Below are 23484 nucleotides of genomic sequence, written 5' to 3'. Positions count from 1 at the left end.
CTGTAAACATAACTATGTAATTAAAATAATAGTAATAATACGCAATGAAAGCAATTGTGCTGATTATAGACACTTGATAGCGCGTTTTTAAGTTTCAAAAGATTGCGAACCCCCACCCTTTGCTTCACAATGGTTTGATCCACTGCCAATTCCTTAGTTGGCAAGGTAACAGAGGGTTCCTATCTAGTGTCTGAAAGGCACTCAATGCACGTAACTGACGTGAGGTTAATCCAGTCAATGCGCCATAGCAATATTTTGTTTTATGTTGGCAGGGTTCACACACACACTAGCTGAATTTGCAGAGCTAGCGCGCAAATATTAACTATTAAGCTAGCTATTACCTATTCCATTTATGTGGCGTCGTTTATGTGGCAACCCGAGGACAGACAATTTTTACGCGCTATGCGCTTCAGCACTCAGCGGTTCCATTCTGTGAGCTTGTATGGCCTACCACTTCGTCGCAGCTGAGCCGTTGTTGCTCCTAGACGTTCCCACGTCACAATAACAGCAATTACAGTTGATCGGGGCAGCTCTAGCAGAGCAGAAATTTGATGAACTGACTTGTTGGAAAGGTGGCATCCTATGATGGTGCCATGTTGAAAGTCACTGAGCTTTCAGTACGGGCCCTTCTATTGCCAATGTTTGTCTATGGAGATTACATGGCTGTGTGCTCGATTTATACACCTGTCAGCAACTGGTATGGCTGAAATAGCCAAATCCACTTTTTTGGTCATGTAGTGTATCTATGACCAACAGATGCATATCTCTATTCTCAGTCATGTGAAATCCATAGATTAGGGTCTAATGAATTTATTACGATTGACTGATTTCCTTATATGAACTGTAACTCAGTAAAATCTTTGAAATTGTTGCATGTTGAGTTTATATTTTTGTTTAGTGAAGAATTCGTCATAAACCCCTAGGAATTTAGGCATCCATTGCTCAAAATCTAATCAACTATTTAATCGTCACATGCTTTGTAAACAGCAGCAGTAGACTAACAGTGATATTCTTACTTACGGGCCCTTCGCAACAATGCAGAGAGAAAGAAAATTGAGAAATAATCGAAAAGTAAAACACGTAATAATAAATACACAATGAGTAAAGCTAAGTTTTATTTTTTATTTTTTTATTTAACCTTTATTTAACTAGACAAGTGAGTTAAGAACAAATTCTTATTTACAATGACGGCCTACACGCGGCTAAATACACGGGATACCAGAACTGAGTGGATGTGCAGAGGTACGAGGTAAATGAGGTAGATATGGACATATAAATAGGAATAAAGTGACAGATAATAAACAGTAGCAGCAAAGTATGTGATGAGTCAAAAAAGTTAGTGCAAAAAGGGTCAGTGTATATACAGTGCATTCGGAAAGTATTCAGACCCCTTAACTTTTTCCACATTTTGTTACGTTACAGCCTTATACTAAAATTGATTAAATCATTTTTTTCCCTCATAAATCTACACACAATACCCCTTAATGACAAAGCAAAAATAGCTTTATAGAAATGTTTGCAAAATATTTATATTTTTTTAATGAAATATTAAATTTACATAAGTATTCAGACCCTTTACTCAGTACTTTGTTGAAGCACCTTTGGCAGCCATTTCACCCTCAAGTCTTCTTGGGTATGATGCTACAAGCTTGGCACACATATATTTGGGGAGTTTCTACCATTCTTCTCTGCAGATCCTCTCAAGCTCTGTCAGGTGTGATGGGGAGTGTTGCTGCACAGCTGCTTTCAGGTCTCTCCAGAGATGTTAGATTGGGTTCAAGTCCGGGCTCTGGCTAGGCCATTCAAGGACATTCAGAGACTTGTCCCGAAGCCACTCCTGAGTTGTCTTGGCTGTGTGCTTAGGGTCGTTGTCCTGTTGGAAGGTGATCCTTCGCCACAATCTGTGGTCCTGAGCGCTCTGGAGCAGGTTTTCATCAAGGATCTCTCTGTACTTTGCTCCGTTCATCTTTCCCTCGATACTGACTAGTCTCCCAGTCCCTGCCGCTGAAAAACATCCCCACAGCATGATGCTGCCATCACCATGCTTCACTGTAGGGATGGTGCCAGGTTTCCTCCAGACGTGACAGTTGGCATTCAGGTCAAAGAGTTTAATATTGGTGTCATCAGACCAGAGAATCTTGTTTTTCATGGTCTGAGAGTCCTTTAGGTGCCTTTTGGCAAACTCCAGGTGGGCTGTCATGTGCCTTTTACTGAGGAGTGGCTTCCGTCTGGCCACTCTACCATAAAGACCTGATTGGTAGAGTGCTGCTGAGACGGTTGTCCTACTGGAAGGTTCTCCCATCTCCACAGAGGAATTCTGGAGTTCTGTCAGAGTGACCATCGGGTTCTTGGTCACCTCCCTGACCAAGGCCCTTCTCCCCCGATTGCTCAGTTTGGCTGGGCGGCCAGCTCTAGGAAGAGACTTGGTAGTTACAAACTTCTTACATTTAAGAATGATGGAGGCCACTGTGTTCTTGGGGGACCTTCAATGCTGCAGAAATGTTTTGCTACCCTTCCCCAGACAAAATCCTGTCTCGAAATTCTACAGACAATTCCTTCGACCTCATGGCTTGGTTTTTGCTCTGACATGCACTGTCAACTGTAAGACCTTATGTAGACAGGTGTGTGCCTTTCCAAATCATGTCCAATCAATTGAATTTACCACAGGTGGACTCCAGTCAAGTTGTAGAGTCTCATAGCAAAGGGTCTGAAAACAAATGTAAATAAGGTATTTCTGTTTTTTATTTTTGATACATTTGCAAACATTTCTAAAAACCTGTTTTTGCTTTGTCATGGGGTATTGTGTGTAGATTGATGAGGATTTTTATTTATTTAATCCATTTTAGAAAAAGGCTGTAATGTAACAAAATGTGGAAAAGGGGAAGGAGTCTGAATTCTTCATTTTGGGTAGCTATTTGGTTAACTATTTAACTAACTATTTAGCAGTCGTATGGTTTGGGGTTGGAAGTTGTTCAGGGTCCTGTTGGTTCCAGACTTGAAGCAGCGGTACAGCTTGCTGTGCAGTAGCAGAGAGAACAGTCTATGACTTGGGTGGTTGTAGTCTTTTGAAAATGTTTAGGGCCTTCATCTGACACTGACTGGTATAGAGGTCCTGGATGGCAGGTCATATGATTCACTGTATGGGGTCACAGAGGAATCAAGGGTCAACTCACCTGGCGTGGGGTGTGAGGCTCCTGGTAGCTGGGGAGGATCTTGAGCACCACACTGCCGCTGGCCTCTTTCAGCATCTGCTGGAGCACCTTGGGGTCGTTGCCCACCTCTTTTGCGTTCACCTCCTTGATAATGTCACCCACGTGGAGAAGGCCCTGCTGGTCGATCATCCCGCCGTGGAGGATGCGGGCGATCACCAGCTCTCCGCTCTCTACCCGAAACGTCACACCCTACAAAGGCAAAGATATAGCACTGAGTCAAAGAAGAGTAAAACATCCATGACACTGAGTAGAAGGACTAACAAAGGTATAACAAGGACCGCCATTTTGTTTTTTCATTTCATTAAGAACCATACTCACAAACTGAACAAACAGTTGCACTGTAAGCCACTGTAAAGTAAGCCATTTCAAATTGGCTGCCAGGATGTTCAGCATTTCTTGCCCCTTACTGAGTCTTACCAGGTGCTCTCCAGACACCTTGCGGATGCCCACCATCCTGACTGCGTCTGGGGCTACAGGCTGGGTGTTGAAGGCAGCGTCCATGAAGGAACAGGGGCTGAGAGGAGGAGTCTCAAAGGTCTTGGATGCCACCGAATCATGGGTTTGCAGGAGAGACTGTGCGTGGACAAATAGGGGCAGAGGATAATGATGTTGATGATTGCATGACACATACTGTAGGATGGAATTGATCTAGTAAGATTTACAACTGATCTTAAGAAGACTGCATTCGATACATTAAACACAGTAGCATGCCATCCATGGTAGCTACATCAGTTAGGTCAGTTTCCCCTCAATAAGGTAAAGTTCTTTGAGAATGGGTTAAAAAAACTCAGTATAGAAGTCTCACAGTAGGAGTGCTGATCTAAGATCAGTTTGGCCATTCAGATCATAATGAATAAGAGTACGTGGACAAGAGGGAACTTGTCCTAGATCAGCCCTGATAAAAGCTAAAACATTGAGTGTTTAGACCTGGAAGTGTGGCTCCTTCAGTATGCATGCCAGTTCGTCTGCAGCCTTGTTCCTGTGTGTGAGGGGAGTGAGCTCCTTCAGGATGTCCTGCACCAGCTCCATGTTGTTGTCACTCACCGCCTCCAGCCTGGACTCCTCCAGGTTCTCATGGGCCTGAGGGTAGCTGGGAGATGGGAACTGAAGGTAAAAAACGCTCTTGTTAATAACTAGCAATCTTTGTTGGTAATTTTAGCCTACACTATTTAGCAGACACTTTTATCAAACGCATCTTACAGTGCAGTGTGTGCATACATTTTTGTACTCAAACCCATGACCCAGGCGTTGCTAGCGCCATGCTTTTACCAACTGTGCCACACAGGACCATTAGTACCAAATGAGAGCCAATACGTGCACATAGTCACAGAGTATTCACCATTCACTCAGTTCTTTTCTAGCATTAAAGTCAATGAATTGTAAAAAGACGGGAAACCCCAAAATAAACACATAGTACAATTCCCATTCAGAAACAAACAACAAACGTCTCAGAAGATAAGCATCTGCCCTAAAACAGTCAAATACGCTGTGTGTTTTCTCCCTGTGCTGTGGAGCATCAATATTTTATTTTTATTATGAATATTTCACTTTGTCTCTCATACCGAGGGCACTGAGCCCTCACCTTTTACCGCGACTGGCCTCTGGCCCACCGCCCATGTGGGACTAGTGAACTGAATGATAATGTGTTAATACCCATCAATCTCCAAATGTTTATTTTTGGCTCCCATTAACAGCAAACCCTTTAATTTAAAAGTTTGAAACGCTGCATAGTTCTTAAATGGTTTAACGTTATGTCAACTTATGCTGTCTTAAACCCATTAGATAAACCAGTACATACATAGGTAGGTACAGTATAACTATAGTGTTGATTCAAAGCACTAGATAAATTAATGAGAACACTCAGAAGACTACTCAAATAAGGATCTCTATGCATAGCCGTTACAGTCTGCTGATGCATAGAATATAAAGATAGAATAGTAAATTATAAATGATCTATCATCCTGCTACGTTACTCCCAAACAGATACAAATAGCCATGTTGTTTTGTGGGTAGATTCACAGAGACAGTCATACTCCCATGGGCCTGTTGTCTAATCTCTGATCTGGCAACCATGGGCTGTTTGTTTACGTGAGGGAAAGGAGAGCACCCCTGCTGTTAAACAAGACAGACAGAAAGACAACACACACACAGACAGACACTCACACACACACACAAAGAGAGAGAGCGAGAGTGACACACACACCCACACACATATACAATGTGTATTGGTAAGGGTGGCAAGGCTGGTGGAGCGAGCTTCAGAGAGTGGCCCTTGAACAGGAGAACAACACAGCCAAAGGCAGGTTATGCCCCCATATAATAGCTATCTTTGCCCTCTGCTGTTGTTGTCTGGCTTTGTAAGCTACTTCACAGGCAAATTGAAAATATGGGAGGCTGAAGAATCCAAATAGAGCAAAAGACCTGCAAGTCTGTTGTCATTTATTTAGATACAGTATCCACTCTTAGAAAAAAGGGTTCAAAAAGGCAGACCTGGCTCTCAAGAGAAGACTGCCCACAAAATGAGGTGGAAACTGAGCTGCACTTCCTAACCTCCTTCTCAGTTTCCACCTCATTTTGTGGGCAGTCTTCTCTTGAGAGCCAGGTCTGCCTTTGGCGGCCTTTCTCAATAGCAAGGCTATGCTCAAGGAGTCTGTACATAGTCAAAGATTTCCTTCATTTTGGGTCAGAGGGTTCTACCTGGAATCCAAAAGGTTTCTCCAATGGTTTCTCCAATGGGGACAGTTGAAGAACCCTTTTTGAACCCTAGCGCCACATATTTCCCTCAGTTACTCAGACCCACAAAGAATTAGAAAAAAAATCAAATTTGGACAAACTCCCATATCTATTAGGTGACATACCACAGTGTGCAATCACAGCAGCAAGATGTGTGACCTGCTGCCACAAGAAAAGGACAACCAGTGAAGAACAAACACCATTGTAAATACAACCTATATTTATGTTGATTTATTTATTTTGTACTTTAACACTGTATATAGAAATAATATGACATTTGAAATGTCTTTATTCTTTTGGAACCTTTGTGAGTGTAATGTTAACTGTTCATTTTTTATTGATTATTTCACTATTGTTTCTTATCTATTTCACTTGCTTTGTAAATGGAAACATTTGTTTCCCATGCCAATAAACTCTTAAATTGGAATTGAGAGTGAAAGCGAGAGAGCGAGGGGCTCTGTTCTTTTCTTCAACTGGAGGCATTTGATGCAGTGCTCCCCAAAGAGCTCTCATCTTCTTGTCTCTTCCAGAAAACTCTGTCTGAATGCTCTCTATAGGAGAGAGAGAAAGACCACACAGCACTAATGGGCCTGCGAGTCTGTTCTTTCTCTAAGCGCAAGGAAAATAACACATTATCCCCCAGGACATGGTATTGTAAAAGCTCAGAGCTTCTGTCAGTTCCTAGGCCTCAACTGCATTTGATTGGATGACGCAACAATTACGACTATGTTGTAATGTTAATAATTACAATGTTAATGTCAAGGTTGATTTGTTCATTTCAAAATGAAAGCAAAACAAGTTGCATTGAATAATTTTGATAGTTGACTTTTCATTCTAGTAGCTCTTGTAAAAGTAAAATATTTTCAAACCTTACACGTTAACCCACTGTTCCCCGGGCGCCGAAGACGTGGATGTCGATTATGGCAGCCCCCCGCACCTCGCTGATTCAGAGGGGTTCGGTTAAATGCATTTCAGTTGAATGCATTCAGTTGTACAGATTAGGTATCCCCCTTTCCCTTTCCCTTCACTCGTGGGAATTTGCCTAAATAGGAATAAGGCCATTTTTGGAATAGGGCTAAATTGAAATGTTTTTTACAGAAGAAAAACATTTGCATAACCATGGTAACAATTCAAAGAGAACAGTTTGGAGATTATGGGAAAATTGTTGGACTAAAGTTGAGGACACAACAGTTCACCTGACACAAGACTGAATGCAAACATTACACTGTTGATTTTATGTGCATTTTACATTAACTGTACATTTGTGGATAACAAAATCTGAAAATACTCTGGATACATTTAGTAACATGATAAGAATATTCTTGGAAAATTTGTGGTAGGTGCAACCAATTTACATTTTTGTCATTTAGCAGACGCTCTTATCCAGAGCGACTTACAGTAATGAATGCATACATTTCATACATTTTGTTTCTCCGTACTGGTCCCCCGTGGGAATCAAACCCACAACCCTGGCATTGCAAACACCATGCTCTACCAACTGAGCCACACGGGACCAATGTTCCTCTAAACTGTGCGCATGCACGGGCTTGCAGCTCCCCCTGGATTGACGCAGAGAAGTGCGAGATTGAACTACACTCAACTTTCAAGAGTTTTCCCCGTTTCTTGAGTTTTCCCCGTGTTAACACTATCAACTTTTCCCTTTACTGGGGGAATTGTGATCGAATCAATGCAATATTAGCAATACTATGCAAGACTTAGCATGCAAAACTAACTATGCAAGAGATTTTGTAGTAGGCAGAACACATCTGAGTAGGATTGTATTGCATTGACAGGCAAGACTCAACCTCTACACAGACTGGTGCGCCATAACCAATCAGAGCTGCAGTAAGCCTATATGCAAATAGACCATTGCCATATATGGCTCTGTGCCATTGACTTTGAACTGGACTGTTTTAACAGAACTTGCGTTGTGAGTAGATGTGCTTGTTTTGAGATCAAAGCGAGAGCTATATGTAGCCACGTGTGCACATTTGTACATTTGTTCATATCCTTTGCTAGCTAATTAGTTATTAGCTCAGTTATAGATAATTTGTAGTCAGCAATGGGGAGAGTGGTTGCTTCTTACAAGAGCACAAAATGTGTGCATTTTTCTAGACATCTTTGAAATGCGAGTCAGGTAAAGAGCTTTTTTTTGTCTTAAAGGGGCAGTGTTGTATTTTGAGACAGGCTTGAATAAGCTAAGTAGCCAATAGGCAGAGGGTAGCATAATTGTTCTGATTCTCTGTAATAATGGTCTGGGAATAATGATGCATTTTATTTTGTAAAGTGGTTTCTTGCATCAAAAAACACCATAGACAAGTAGGTATAATGTAGGTATTCTGTAGGTACATATATTCTCACCACGGGGCTCTCCATGATGCCCTTGAGGAAGATGAGGTCCAGGTCATTGGCCATGGTAGAGCTGGTGCTGTCACTCAGTGTGTCCAGAACCTGCTGCATGGCTGAAGACAAACACAGAGATGAGGACAGTTAGGACTACAGGTTACTCACCGTTCCACTTTTCCAATGTGTGCAAAGCTGTCATCAAGGCAAAGGGTGGCTATTTGAAGAATCTCAAATATAAAATATACTTGGATTTGTTTGACACTTTTTTGGTTACTACATGATTCCATATGTGTAATTTCATAGTGTTGATGTCTTCACTATTATTCTACAATGTAGAAAATAGTAAAAATAAAGAAAAACCCTTGAATAAGTAGGTGTTCTAAAACTGTTGACTGGTAGTGTGTGTACTTACTGGTTTTATGCACCTCCCATGGTTTTCTTTTGTTTAGTCTCACACACACACACACACACACACACACACACACACACACACACACACACACACACACACACACACACACACACACACACACACACACACACACACACACACACACACACACACACACACACACACACACACACACACACACACAGAGAGAGAGAGACAGAGACAGACAGAGCAATTTCACCACTGTCATTCACTTCCCTTTGAAGTCTCTTTCTGTCAGTGGTGACAGCATTTTACTTCCCTTCCTCCTCAGTCTCTCTCTCTTTTATCTCTCCGATGTAGTCACAGTAGGGAGAGACTGGGGGCAGCGGGAACTGTACGATCTGACAAAGTCACGTCAACAACTCTACTTGTATTACTAGGAAGGTTGGCAGTGCAGTTGGTCCACTGGTCTTACATAACAAAAGGGATGCATTGAAGTAAAGTTGACTGACTAGTGGCATGTATTCATGGATGCCAAAGGAAGCCAGGCTTCCCAAAAAAATGTAACTTGAATTTTTTACTTTTTTTATCTCTCATCTCTCTGTGTTTCATAAATGTCCTTCAATTAGCAAGAGGCTGAATGTCTCACTGGAGAAAGCATCAGAGCGAACGAAACAGCGCCCCTCTCTCTCAGTATGTGCAGCATATCTATCTGATGCTGTCTGGTCAGAAAGAGCATGACATTGTTGCCGCCCCGTAGCGTTGAATGCAAGGGAAGCCAGCAAGCATTTGGTCTCCCTTGATAAAAAAATTAATAAAATAATAGCCAATCAGCGTTGAGCTAAACTGCATGAGCTCAGCTGTAAATGGTCCTGGGGCACCAAAAGAAAGTATCAAGGGAAGCCAGTTTGGATTTGGCTTCAAACCAATCACATTACAAGCCAAACGTCATTACTGACAGAAAGAAACTTGAATTGTTGCATCTCGTTGTTGTTTTGTTGTCCTCCGGTGGCTAGCTAGCTATCTCAAATCAAATCAAATCAAAGTTTATTTGTCACGTGCACTGAATACAACAGTTGTAGACCTTAAAGTGAAATGCTTACTTACAGGCTCTAACCAATAGTGCAAAAAAGGTATTAGGTGAGCAATAGGTAGGTAAAGAAATAAAACAACAGTAAAAAGAAAGTCTATATACAGTAGCGAGGCTATAAAAGCAGCGAGGCTACATAGACACCGGTTAGTCAGGCTGATTGAGGTAGTATGTACATGTAGATATGGTGAAAGTGACTACGCATATACAGTGAGGGAAAAAAGCATTTGATCTACCCTATACTACCCTGCTGATTTTGTACGTTTGCCCACTGACAAAGAAATGATCAGTCTATAATTGTAATGGTACGTTTATTTGAACAGTGAGAGACAGAATAACAACAAACAAATCCAGAAAAACGCATGTCAAAAATGTTATAAATTGATTTGTATTTTAATGAGGGAAATAAGTATTTGACCCCCTCTCAATCAGAAAGATTTCTGGCTCCCAGGTGTCTTTTATACAGGTAATGAGCTGAGATTAGGAGCACACTCTTAGAGGGAGTGCTCCTAATCTCAGTTTGTTACCTGTATAAAATACACCTGTCCACAGAAGCAATCAATCAATCAGATTCCAAACTCTCCACCATGGCCAAGACCAAAGAGCTCTCCTAGGATGTCAGGGACAAGATTGTAGACCTACACAAGGCTGGAATGGGCTACAAGACCATCGCCAAGCAGCTTGTTGAGAAGGTGACAACAGTTGGTGTGATTATTCACAAATGGAAGAAACACAAAAGAACTGTCAATCTCCCTCGGACTGGGGCTCCATGCAAGATCTCACCTCATGGAGTTGCAATGATCATGAGAATGGTGAGGAATCAGCCCAGAACTACACGGGAGGATCTTTTCAATGATTTCAAGGCAGCTGGGACCATAGTCACCAAGAAAACAATTGGTAACACACTACGCCGTGAAGGACTGAAATCCTGCAGCGCCCGCAAGGTCCCCCTGCTCAAGAAAGCACATATACATGCCCGTCTGAAGTTTGCAAATGAACATCTGAATGATTCAGAGGACAACTGGGTGAAAGTGTTGTGGTCAGATGAGACCAAAATGGAGCTCTTTGGCATCAACTCAACTCACCGTGTTTGGAGGAGGAGGAATGCTGCCTATGACCCCAAGAACACCATCCCCACCGTCAAACATGGAGGTGGAAACATTATGCTTTGGGGGTGTTTTTCTGCTAAGGGCACAGGACAACTTCACCGCATCAAAGGGACGATGGACGGGGCCATGTACTGTCAAATCTTGGGTGAGAACCTCCTTCCCTCAGCCAGGGCATTGAAAATGGGTCGTGGATGGGTATTCCAGCATGACAATGACCGAAAACACACGGCCAAGGCATCAAAGGAGTGGCTCAAGAAGAAGCACATTATGGTCCTGGAGTGGCCTAGCCAGTCTCCAGACCTTAATCCCATAGAAAATCTGTGGAGGGAGCTGAAGGTTCGAGTTGCCAAATGTCAGCCTCGAAACCTTAACCTCTTGACGGTCGCCTAGGATAGGGGGCGCTACAGCGATTTTTGAAAAAAATTCGTGCCCATTTTAAACGGCCTCCTACTCAAACTCAGAAGCTAGGATATGCATATAATTTATACTTGTGGATAGAAAACACCCTAAAGTTTCTAAAACTGTTTGAATGGTGTCTGTGAGTATAACAGAACTCATATGGCAGTCAAAACCCCGAGACCGATCGTAACAGGATGTGGAATTCTGAATTGCGGACTCAACTTCATCACTTTGCCTATAACTCACACCGTGAGCAATGGTTCATTGAGCACTTCCTGTTGCTTCCACTAGATGTCCCCAGTCTTTACAAAGTGGTTTGAGCCTTCTACTGTGAAAACTGACACAATGAGAGTCTGTGGAACGTGGTCACATGAGGAGGGCCATCACCATTATGATGCCGGCGCCCCTGGCTACCCTCCCCTTTCGAAACGTTTTGAAAGACAATGCAATCGTCCCCCTTGAATCTTATTGGAGCTCTGGTTAAAAAGGCCCTAAAGATTTATGTTATACAACGTTTGACATGTTTGAACGAACCTAAATAAAAATAAAAAATGCATTTTATTGAAAGAGGAGTCCCGCGGCCGACGGAGCTTTTGGAGCAGCCTTCAGAACGCGCTAACAAGAACAAGCTATTGGGACGTAAAGGATTAACTTTTTCGAACGAAAATACATTTGTTGTGGACCTGGGATTCCTGGAAGTGCTTTCTGATGAAGATAATCAAAGGTAAGGGATTATTGACAATAGTATACAAGAGTAGATTTGATATGTGATTGTTCCAAGATGGCGCTGACCTGTAACGGTATCGCATCCCCTTTTATCGCAAAGTGTGATTACCCAGTAAAGTTATTTTTAAATCTGGCATTGCAGGTGCTTTCAAGAGATGCTAATCTATTAATCTTAGAATGACAATATTACATTTTTAAAATGTTTTCGAATAGTAATTTAGTAAATTGTAGCGCTGTTTCACCGGATGCATTTGAGGGAAAATAGTTAGTCAACGTCACACGCCGATGTAAAATGCTGTTTTTATATATAAATATGAACTTTATCGAACAAAAGAATGCATGTATTGTGTAACATGATGTCCTAGGAGTGTCATCTGATGAAGCTTGTCAAAGGTTAGTGCTGCATTTAGCTGTTTTTTGGTTATTTGTGATGCATGTGGTTGGTCGGAAAATGGCAATGTGGCTACTTTTACGATATACTCCTCTAACATAATCTAATGTTTTGCTTTTGCTGTAAAGCCTTTTTGAAATCAGACAACGTGGTTCGATTCAGGAGAGGTTCATCTATAAAACGATATAACATAGTCCTATATTTGAAAAAAAAAAATATTACATTTTGTTATGCTAATGGCGATAGGATTTTTCACTGGATGTCAGCCCGACCAGGGGTTAATGACTTGGAGAAGATCTGCAAAGAGGAGTGGGACAAAATCCCTCCTGAGACGTGTGCAAACCTGGTGGCCAACTACAAGAAACGTCTGACCTCTGTGATTGCCAACAAGGGTTTTGCCTCCAAGTACTAAGTCATGTTTTGCAGAGGGGTCAAATACTTATTTCCCCCATTAAAATGCAAATCAATTTATAAAATTTTTGACATGCGTTTTTCTGGATTTTTTGGTTGTTATTCTGTCTCTCACTGTTCAAATAAACCTACTATTAAAATTATAGACTGATCATTTCTTTGTAAGTGGGCATACGTACAAAATCAGCAGGGGATCAAATACTTTTTTCCCTCACTGTATGATGAACAGAGAGTAGCAGTAGCGTAAAAGAGGGGTTGGCGGGTGGTGGGTGGGACACTGCAGATAGCCCGGTTAGCCAATATGCGGGAGCACTGGTTGGTCGGCCCAATTGAGGTAGTATGTTCATGAATGTATAGTTAAAGTGACTATGCATATATGATAAACAGAGAGTAGCAGCAGCGTAAAAAGAGGGGTTGGGGGTGACACACAATACAAATAGTCCTGGTAGCCATTTGATTATCTGGTCAGGAGTAGGCCTTCCTCTGACACCGCCTGGTGTAGAGGTCCTAGATGGCAGGCAGATTAGCCCCAGCGATGTAGTGCCTTGCGGTCAGAGGCCAAGCAATTGCCGTACCAGGCAGGGATGCAACCAGTCAGGATGCTCTCGATGTTGCAGCTGTAGAACCTTTTGAGGATCTCAGGACCCATGCCAAATCTTTTTAGTTTCCTGAGGGGGAATAGGTTTTGTCGTGCCATTTTCACAACTGTCTTGGTGTGCTTGGACCATGTTAGTTTGTTGGTGATGTGGACACCAAGGAACTTGAAGCTCTCAAACTGCTCCACTGCAGCCCCGTCGATGAAAATGGGGGCGTGCTTGGTCCTCTTTTTCCTGTTGTCCACAATCATCTCCTTTGTCTTAATCACATTGAGGGAGAGGTTGTTGTCCTGGCACCACATGGCCAGATCTCTGATCTCCTCCCTATAGGGTGTCTCATCATTGTCGGTGATCAGGCCTACCACTGTTGTGTCGTCTGCTAACTTAGTGATGGTGTTGGAGTCGTACCTGGCCGTGCAGTCATGAGTGAACAGGGAGTACAGGAGGGGACTGAGCATTTACCACTGAGGGGCCCCTGTGTTGAGGATCAGTGTGACGGATGTGTTGTTAAGGTTAGGATCTTGTTAAGGTTAGCATCTTGTTAGGATTGAGGAGAGGGTAATCTGATCCTAGATCTGTGGTTATGAGCAAACAATATTATAGTGGGAGGCATGACCCAGGGTCTGTGTGTCTCCAAACTGCAGCACAGGCACTCCTAAGGGAGCTAATTAAACTGCTTAGCTGTGCTACAATTGGACACGTCCTCTCTGAGTGACATATCACACCCTCGTTAGAGAGGGATGCCTTGTTAGGAAGTGATGACATGGGCAAAATAACTTTTGTGGATTCCAACTGTGACTTATCTAACAATTTACATGTCTGTTGAATTGCAATTTGTTGGTGATGGGACAAGACAGTGAAGATGAACAAAAAGCTATCCAACAAAATGAGGGATGAATAAAGTTCTGAGAACAAAAGCCACTGACTCCATCATTCAGTCAGCCAGATTGTTATTGTAAAAGAGAATGTGTTCTCAACGACATACCTGGTTAAATAAAAATCAGTCAGTCAGTGATAGTTAGTCACAGGAGTGGTGCGTGGGTAAAATCAAAAAGCCATATTGCAACCTATGTGTTGTGATAATTGCGTTGTTTGCTCTATAATTAATTAATATGCCTTGATGCAGTTATGCTCTATATACAGTGGTTCTTCCTTTAAAAGTTTTGAGCTTATGCCACGGCCATTTGTGGTAGATGGTGGCAGATTGTGGTAAATTGCGTCATTCTGGCAACAATGGCTGATGATTAAATGACGTGCCATAGAATTCTGTGTCACCCCACAAGCTGTGCTGCAGTAAGCCACAACTTTTAAAAGGAAGAACCACTCTATGCCTAACGCCGAGACAATAAAAAGACACAGTGGCAGAAAAAAATTCAACCACACATTTGTTTCATTACAAAACCGGAGAGCAACATCCGGTGAAGTCCACAAAACATATTGCATGTAACAAGCAGTTACATGATCTACAGCAAGGTCAAGCAAGGTCATGTTTCTGACATTTTCGGATGACTAAACAACTATTGATTTAGAACCACAGAGAGTTACCGCAAGTTGCAAAGAAAACAGGAGCTGCCTCCTCCATTCCAGCACCATTTCAACTTCAACATGATCTAATCATGTATGCTTAGTCTAATACTACAACTAAAAGATACCAAAAACAGTTTAGTCCAATCAACGTTAGCTAAATATGATGTGGCTGTCCATGGTACTGATTTATGTGTGTGGTGTGAATGGGTACGTGCGTGCAAGTAGAAAAAACATGTCGGCTCACCCAACTTGTAGATAAACACCAATGGCATCCTCCTCTCTTTCATATTGATGAAACGGTCTATCACTCTGTCATACAGTACATGCTTTTAGTTTTTGTTGTCCTATGCTACCTGGCTAAAATACTTTCTCTCTAGCCTAACTTCCTTTCATGGGCAACGATACGCCAGGCTAGCTAGTTAACATTAGCATATTACATCTAGCTACATGTTGAACTTCCATCCTCTCAGGCCAGGGACACAATGTATGAATTTATGTTTGGATCAGAATCGCCGTTATGGTCATTGGCCAGTATGGAGAATAAAATAAAACCACAAGTCCAAATCCCAATGTCCATCCATGACTAATTTAGGAAAGGGAGAATTTTAGATCCTGGGACTAAACACCTCCCTCTGCAACTGGATCCTGGACTTCCTGACGGGCCACCCCCAGGTGGTGAGGGTAGGTAGCAACACATCTGCCACGCTGATCCTCAACACTGGAGCTCCCCAGGGGTGCGTGCTCAGTCCCCTCCTGTACTCCCTGTTCACCAACGACTGCATGGCCAGGCATGACTCCAACACCATCATTAAGTTTGCAGACGACACAACAGTGTAGGCCTGATCACCGACAACGACGAGACAGCCTATAGGGAGGAAGTCAGAGACCTGGCCGGGTGGTGCCAGAATAACAACCTATCCCTCAACGTAACCAAGACTAAGGAGATTATTGTGGACTACAGGAAAAGGTGGATCGAGCACGCCCCCATTCTCATCGACCGGGCCTATTCCCCCTCAGGAGACTGAAAAGATTTGGCATGGGTCCTCAGATCCTCAAAAGGTTCTACAGCTGCACCATTGAGTTGCATCGCTGCCTGGTATGGCAACTGCTCGGCCTCCGACTGCAAGGCACTACAGAGGGTAGTGAGAACGGCCCAGTACATCACTGTGGCCAAGCTTCCTGCCATCCAGGACCTCTATACCAGGTGGTGTCAGAGGAAGGCCCTAAAAATTGTCAAAGACTCCAGCCACCCTAGTCATAGACTGTTCTCTCTACTACCGCAAGGCAAGCGGTACCAGAGCGGCAAGTCTAGGTCCAAGAGGCTTCTAAACAGCTTCTATCCCCAAGCCATAAGACTCCTGAACATCTAATCAAATGGCTACCCAGACTATTTGCAATTGCCCCCCCCCCCCCCCCCTCTTAAACCGCTGCTACTCTCTGTTGTTATCATCTATGCATAGTCACTTTAATAACTCTACCTACATGTTACCTCAACTAACCGGTGACTCTGTACCCCCTGTATATAGTCTCACTATTCTTATTGTGCTGCTGTTCTTTAAATACATGTTACTTTTATTTCTTGTTCTTATCCGTAATTTTCGGCGCATGTGACTAATAACATTTGATTTGATTTGATAATCATTGGGGTTATGAAAAACATCTGACCCCGTATCAGTGGTTACGAGTAACTTCTACTAATTCCACCTCACTCCATAATACTAGCTCTGAAGGCAAAGAGGGGCTAGAAGACATAAAATATAGAGAGGAGAGATGTTGTGTATCTTTTCCATTACATGAGGATCAGTGTGACACATGGTCAAAAGTGACAAGTAGTTCTGTACTCACATCACTATAGAGACACTTCAAAGTAAGGCTGTCAAGTTACATTCACATTTTACTAATTTAGCAGACACTCTTATCCAGAGCGACTGACAGTAGTGAATGCATACATTTTTTTTTTTTTTTTTTTTTTTTAATGTACTGGCCCCCCGTGGGAATCAAACCCACAATCCTGGCGTTGCACACACCATGCTCTACCAACTGAGCCACAGGGAAGTTCAGTCATTCATTGTACATCAGACACAGCCTTGACAAGATAAATGGAAGTCACATATGTACACTATAGACTTCTCTAAATCCTCAAGCATGCCACTTTTTAAGAGAAACACACTATTATTAACCTTTATTTAACTAGGCAAGTCAGTTAAGAACAAATTCTTATTTTCAAAGACAGCCTAGGAACAGTGGGTTATCTGCCTTGTTCAGGGGCAGAACAACAGATTTTTACCTCGATCCAGCAACCTTCCAGTTACTAATCCAATGCTCTAACCACTAGGCTACCTGCCGCCCCAATTGACAGATGACGGATCTGTTACCACATAATCAGAACGATACTGTTCATCTTCAAGCAAATACTGATTCATGGTCTATTGCGTAACCTACCATTTTTAACACCTGTCCTATCATTACAGACCTATCCTCAATAATAGAGACATTAGTGTAGTAATACACTAATGTGTCAGAGGAAACACTGTACACCTGGCTACCGTGTCAGCATGCACTGTGCCCGGCACGCCACAGGAGTCACTAGTGCACGATGGGACAAGGACATCCCTGCCGGCCAAACCCTCCCCTGACCGGGACGATGCTGGGCCAATTGTGCATCACGCCATGGGTCTCCCGGTTGCAGCAGAGCCTGGACTCAAACCCAGAATCTCTAGTGGCACAGCTAGCACTGCAATGCAGTGCCTTAGACCACTGCGCCACTCAAGAGTTCCTACTGTAGTAATACTGACCCTTGACAGGTTCTGCAGCTTCAACAATTCCACCCCCAGCTGTCAGCAGCAAAACATGAGGATTAAAGATGCAGCCCTTGTCTTGATTTGGCTTCCACAAGACTGGAAGGAAGACAGAAAGAGAGGAAGTAAGGCCATAATTAAAAAACCCAGTCTCCATCTGCTTCCCTAAACAAAGAATTATGTGTGCAGAGGTGAAGGCTCGTTATCCCTCCCCTCTTCCCCTAAACCCCTACTGTCATCTGGAGATCTGGAGCGGAGGTTGCCAGATTGGAGAACAGATCAAACTGCCCACCCAGCTTTTACAGGCCTTGTATAATTCTCTTTAATAACCAACACTCACCACAGTGTGCCCACTCTACACTTTTACAATAAATGTTGGTTCTACTACTTTGCTTCGGCTTCACACAGGGTTTGTTTACACTTCAGTTTAGAACTTCCTTCCTTCCTTACTTCTCTCATATTATCGCGCTCTGTCCCTCTCTCCTTTTCAGTCTCGCTATCTCTCCCTCTCTCTCCTCACATTCCCTCCTGTTCCTATTCCCGTCAGTTCCTACAATTCTGACAACATCATGTAACGTTACATAGTCGGCTCCTTAAATGGATTGAATGAGATAATAAGGAGAGCTAGCTAACAGACAGGGGAAATAAGTAGCCTAGCAATGCTTTTCGATGAGGTTTTCTGCTGTTTTGGAATAGGTTTGATGTCTAGGCAAATTACGAGCGAAATGTGAAGCGATAAGAGAATAAGGGCCCTATTGTATTATTCAGAAGGATTATTAAAAATCCAACTTGGCCTACTTCTTGTGTATCGCTGTGTGTCAGTTGCCAGATTGGGTTGCCTCGCTCACTTTTCCTGACACACTACAACAAAAAGTGTAAGAATAAGTCGTTTCACGTTTTATTAGTCGCTTACTTGCAGGTTCTTTCTCTATAATGCGACAACAATAACAAATCATAAAAGATAAGAATATGAACATAAAGTAAATGGCTCAGTAGAATAGAATAAACATTTGAGCATAAGTATAATACAGGAAGGCACAATTTATAGTCCAATATTTATTGATTGAGAGGCAAGTGTTTCAATTGTGCAATATTTAGCAATCACACTGTTATAAGAGTCTGATAGCAGCAGTTGTGATGCGTTTGTAGCATGAATGTGTGTGTGTGCGTGGTGTGTGTGTATGCGCGTGTGTGTGGGCGGTCAGTCCAGTTCTGATGGCTTGTAGATAGAAACTGTCCCTGAGCCTGTTGGTATCAGATCTCATGCTCCGATACAGTCTGCCCATATAAAAAAAGAGAAATATTAGAAAAATAATAACACAAGGAATAAATTAACAATGAGTAACTATAGCTTGGCGACATACACGGGGTACCAGTATCGAGGTTAAAAAAAAAGTGACAAGGCAACAGGATAGATAATAAACAGTAGCAGCAGCGTATGTGATGAGTCAAACGATTTAGTGCAAAAGGGGTCAATGCACATAGTTAAATAGCTAACCAATAGCAACTGGACTAACTATTTGGCAGTCTTAGCATGGTGGATGTTTCATTGCCTATCCTCACCACCTGGAGGTGGCTTGGGGGTAGAAGCTGTTCAGAATCCTGTTGGTTCCAGGCTTGTACCGCTTGCTATGGTTCCAGACATCGGTACCGCTTGTCATGCGGTAGCAGAGAGAACAGTCAATGACTTGGGTGGCTGGAGTCTTTGACAATTTTTAGGGCCTTCCTCTGACACCACATGGTATAGAGGTCTTGCGGTCGGAGGCCGAGCGGTCGGAGGCCGAGCAGTTGCCATACCAAGCAGTAATGCAGCCAGTCAAGATGCTCTTAATGGTGCAGCTGTATAACTTTTTGAGGATCTGAGGGCCCATGCTGAATCTTTTCAGCCTCCTGAGGAGGAAGAGGCGTTGTCCTGCCTTTCTTTGCGACTGTGTTGGTGTGTGTGGACCATTATATTTCCTTAGTGATGTGGACACTGAGGAACTTGGTCCACTCCAATACAGCCCCCTCGATGTGGATGGGGGTGTGCTTGGCCACTCCATTTCTTGCAGTCTACAATCAGCTCCTTTGTCTTGCAGACGTTGAGGGAGAGGTTGTTGTCCTGGCACCACACTGCCAGGTCACTGACCTCCTCCCTATAGGATGTCTCATCGTTGTTGGTGATCAGGCCAACCACCGTCGTGTTGTCAGCAACCTTAATGATGGTGTTGGAAAAGTGTGTGGCCAGGCAATCGTAGGTGAGCAGGGAGTACAGGAGGGGACTAAGCATGCACCCCTGATGAGCCCCCTTGTTGAGAGGCAGCGTGGTGGATGTTTCGTTGCCTACCCTCACCCCCTGGAGGGCTGAACGCTGAGCTATAGTCAAAGAACGAGTCAGCCTATAGGGAGGAAGTAAGTGGTGTCATGACAACAACCTCCTTCTCAACGTCAGCAAAACAAAGGAGTTGATTGTTGACCTAAGGAAGCAGATGAGGAACATGCCCCGATCCACATCAACGGGACTGCAGTAGAGAGAGTATGCCGTTTTAAGTTCTTCAGCATCCACATCACCGAGGACTTGTCATGGACCAACAACAAAAACAACTCTTGTCAAGAGGGAGCAACAGCGCCTCTACTTTCTAAGGCGGCTGAAGAAATACGTCATGCCACCCCCGGTCCTCTCCAAATACTACTGCTGCACCATCGAGAGCATCCTGACCGGTTGCATCACGGCCTGGTACGGGAATTGCTGCTTCCATGACGGCAAGGCCCTCCAGTGCGTGGTGAAGATGGCCCAGTACATCACTGGGACAGTGCTCCCACCCATCCAGGACATCTACAAGAAACAGTGCCTGAGGAAGGCATGCAGCATCATCAAGGACCCCACACACCGCAGCCACAAGCTGTTCACTCCCTTACCGTTGGGCAGACGGTATTGGACCCTGAGGTCTGATACCAACAGACTCAGAGACAGTTTCTATCTACAAGACATCAGACTGCTGAACACTTGAACTGAACTTACCACCTGTTCTGATTCTCCACACCTTAGCACACATGCACTCACTCATGCACACACCCACACAGACATACACAGACACATATACAGTGGGTGTACAAAACATTAGGAACACCTTCCTAATATTGAGTTGCACCACCTTTTGCCCTCAGAACAGCCTCAATTCGTTGGGGCATGGACTCTACAAGGTGTCGAAAGCGTTCCAAAGAGATGCTAGCCCATGTTGACTCCAATGCTTCCCTCAGTTGTGTCAAGTTGGCTGGATGTCCTTTGGGTGGTGGACCATTCTTGATGCACATGGTAAACTGTTTAGTGTAAATAATCCAGCAGCGTTGCAGTTCTTGACACACTCAAACCACTTACCGTATTTTCCGGACTATTGAGCGCACCTGAATATAAGCCGCACCCAATGAATTAAAAAAAAATGATTATTTTGAACATAAATAAGCCGCACATGTCTATAAGCCGCAGGTGCCTACCGGTACATTGAAACAAATGAACTTTACACAGGTTTTAACGAAACACGGCTTGTAACAAAAATAAATAGGCTTTAACGAAACACGGCTTGTAACAAAAATAAATAGGCTTTAACGAAACACGGCTTGTAACAAAAAATAAAAAATTAGCAGTAAACAGTAGCCTACCAAGAAAGTCATTGGTCACTATCTTCCTCCTCCTGTGCACTGAAACCACTGATGTCATCTCCTTCGGCGTCGGAGTTGAATAGCTTCAGAATTGCTTCATCCGATATTGGATCGTTTTCATTGTCGCTCTCGTCACTTTCATCCGGAGGCAAATCCCCCGCTGCCAGATCAATTGCCTTCAACTTGAAAGCTGCATCATATGCATTTCTCCGTGTCTTTGCCATGATGAGGGTGACAAAATGACTACCGTAATCAGAATGATGGGAAGTTTGAGCGAGCTCGATTTAATCTAAACAGTAAACAAAAAAGTTGTTTGACCTTAACCCGTTCGGTAATTTCATTGGTCTAATGAAAGCTTCATGCCGCCAAAAAACTGAGCACGTTACAGAATGTGTTTTTTTGAGAAAAAAATTTAAGCGGGAAAAATCCATATATTAACCGCGTCATTGTTTAAGCCGCGAGGTTCAAAGCGTGAGAAAAAAGTTGCGGTTTATAGTCCGGAAATTACGGTATATCTTTTGAAAGTGTGGAACTGTGGGAAGCATTGGAGTCAACATAGGCCAGAATGCTTTCGACACCTTGTAGAGTCCATGCCTCAATTAATTGAGGCTGTTCTGAGGGCAAAAGGGGTGCAACTCAATATTATGAAGGTGTTCCTAATGTTTTATACACTCAGTGTATTACTCTACCAAGAACAGGCTCTAGTAGTAGCTAAAAGGAATAGGTCAAGTAAATCAAGTCACTCTACCAATAAAAGCAGGAAGTTGTCAAGAAAAACTATTCTCACGCTTGACTTAATCCCGGTTTAACAGGGAAACAGAGTGAACATTGGGTCTACTACAGCAGTCAGCGGGATTACCACATTCCACCCGCTTCATTAACAGCCTAAAATGGCCGACAGACGGAAACTTGGCCGCTAGCCAAACACAAAAGGTAAAACTATGTCAAATAATGCTCCCTCCTTGTCCATTTCTGCCCAAAACAACAGCATGAGGCCACAGGTGACCAGCCTGTGACTGTTAAGCTTCAGTTGATCTCACAGGGAAGCTGCTAAGGTCCCAATATGTACATCAATGGCATAACGAAAACCATACAGTGGGTTTACTGGGTTGTAATAACCTCTGTTTGCTTAAGAGAAACAGGTAGACATATTTAAACTAGAAAATACCGAAAAATATAATAGGGAGAGGGGACTACCTTGAGTCACCCAGCATTCATGCATTATCATACTACGTGGTCACCTCAACACCAAAAAAAGCTGCAATTAAAGCTCCAATGTTCTGTGTCACCGAAACATTCAGAGTTGTTATTGTTTGTGGTTCTGGTATGGGAACACAGTGGGGAACATTAACCTCATAGTATTAGCAGAGGCAACCGGTTGCTATGGAACTCTGTGGCTCAAGTGAGTGAGACAGGGGCAGTGGGTGTTTTTGTTGTGTAGTGACTCCGCATAGGGAATGTACTGTTCTGAGATCTGTCTGTTGTTGTCATGCCATACATATGTCAGAAGAGTTGCCTAAAGTACATGCAGATCTCCAATATGGAGCACCTCACAATAACAACAGGATGTACTGTGGATATAGTTTTTTTAGAGGATTGAAGGATGTAGGAAATACAGACTAATAATGTCTATAGATGAAGCTATGGCTTAAACATTTGAGTTTGCTGAAGAACTACACAGTAATTCACACTGGCATGTCTTGAGGGTCTTAATAGGTAGTGTTTCTGTAGGCTATTTGGGTAGTTTCCCTGAAATCCTCTTCGACTTTGCTCCTTCTGAGTAAATCCATGAGCTGTTTGATATGACTGTAAGGAATTGCTGTTAAATGGCTTTTTAGAAGTAAGTGCACTGCCGTGGAGCAATTTATAAATCAAATACATTTCATATTAACAATTACTGACACCCTAATTTGCCTAAATGATCTATCGGCAGTAAGCCTTTTACAACATTAGATTTGACCGAGAAATGATGAAACAGTTAGAGGCAGTAGACATAATATAATAATATTCCTTGCTTTCCTTCGGTGTTGTGTAATTAAACTAAGGCCTCCAGTAAAGATGATGACTATCAGTAGACAATATTCAGTAAATGTTTTGGAGTGGAGCTTATTCCTGAGTGGTATGTCACTGATTA

General features: G+C 43.0%; 1 protein-coding gene across 1 annotated transcript in view; it reads right to left on the bottom strand.

The window, feature by feature from the left end:
• Positions 1-23484, bottom strand: part of LOC106578315 (MAGUK p55 subfamily member 2-like) — a 110283-nt gene that overhangs the window by 47085 nt on the left and 39714 nt on the right. Inside the window, exons 2-5 of the mRNA XM_082965564.1 lie at positions 8307-8407; positions 4140-4316; positions 3630-3785; positions 3174-3401 (exon numbers count right to left, since the gene is read on the bottom strand). Of these exons, the coding sequence (XP_082821690.1) occupies positions 3174-3401; positions 3630-3785; positions 4140-4316; positions 8307-8407 (662 nt within the window). The remainder of the gene's footprint in view (positions 1-3173; positions 3402-3629; positions 3786-4139; positions 4317-8306; positions 8408-23484) is intronic.

Source organism: Salmo salar, chromosome 19, assembly GCF_965601325.2.
Source record: "Salmo salar chromosome 19, fSalSal1, whole genome shotgun sequence".
In the NCBI taxonomy this organism is placed as follows: domain Eukaryota; kingdom Metazoa; phylum Chordata; class Actinopteri; order Salmoniformes; family Salmonidae; genus Salmo; species Salmo salar.
Note: the sequence above shows the minus strand (reverse complement) of the source record. Positions and strands in the feature narration are given on the sequence as shown.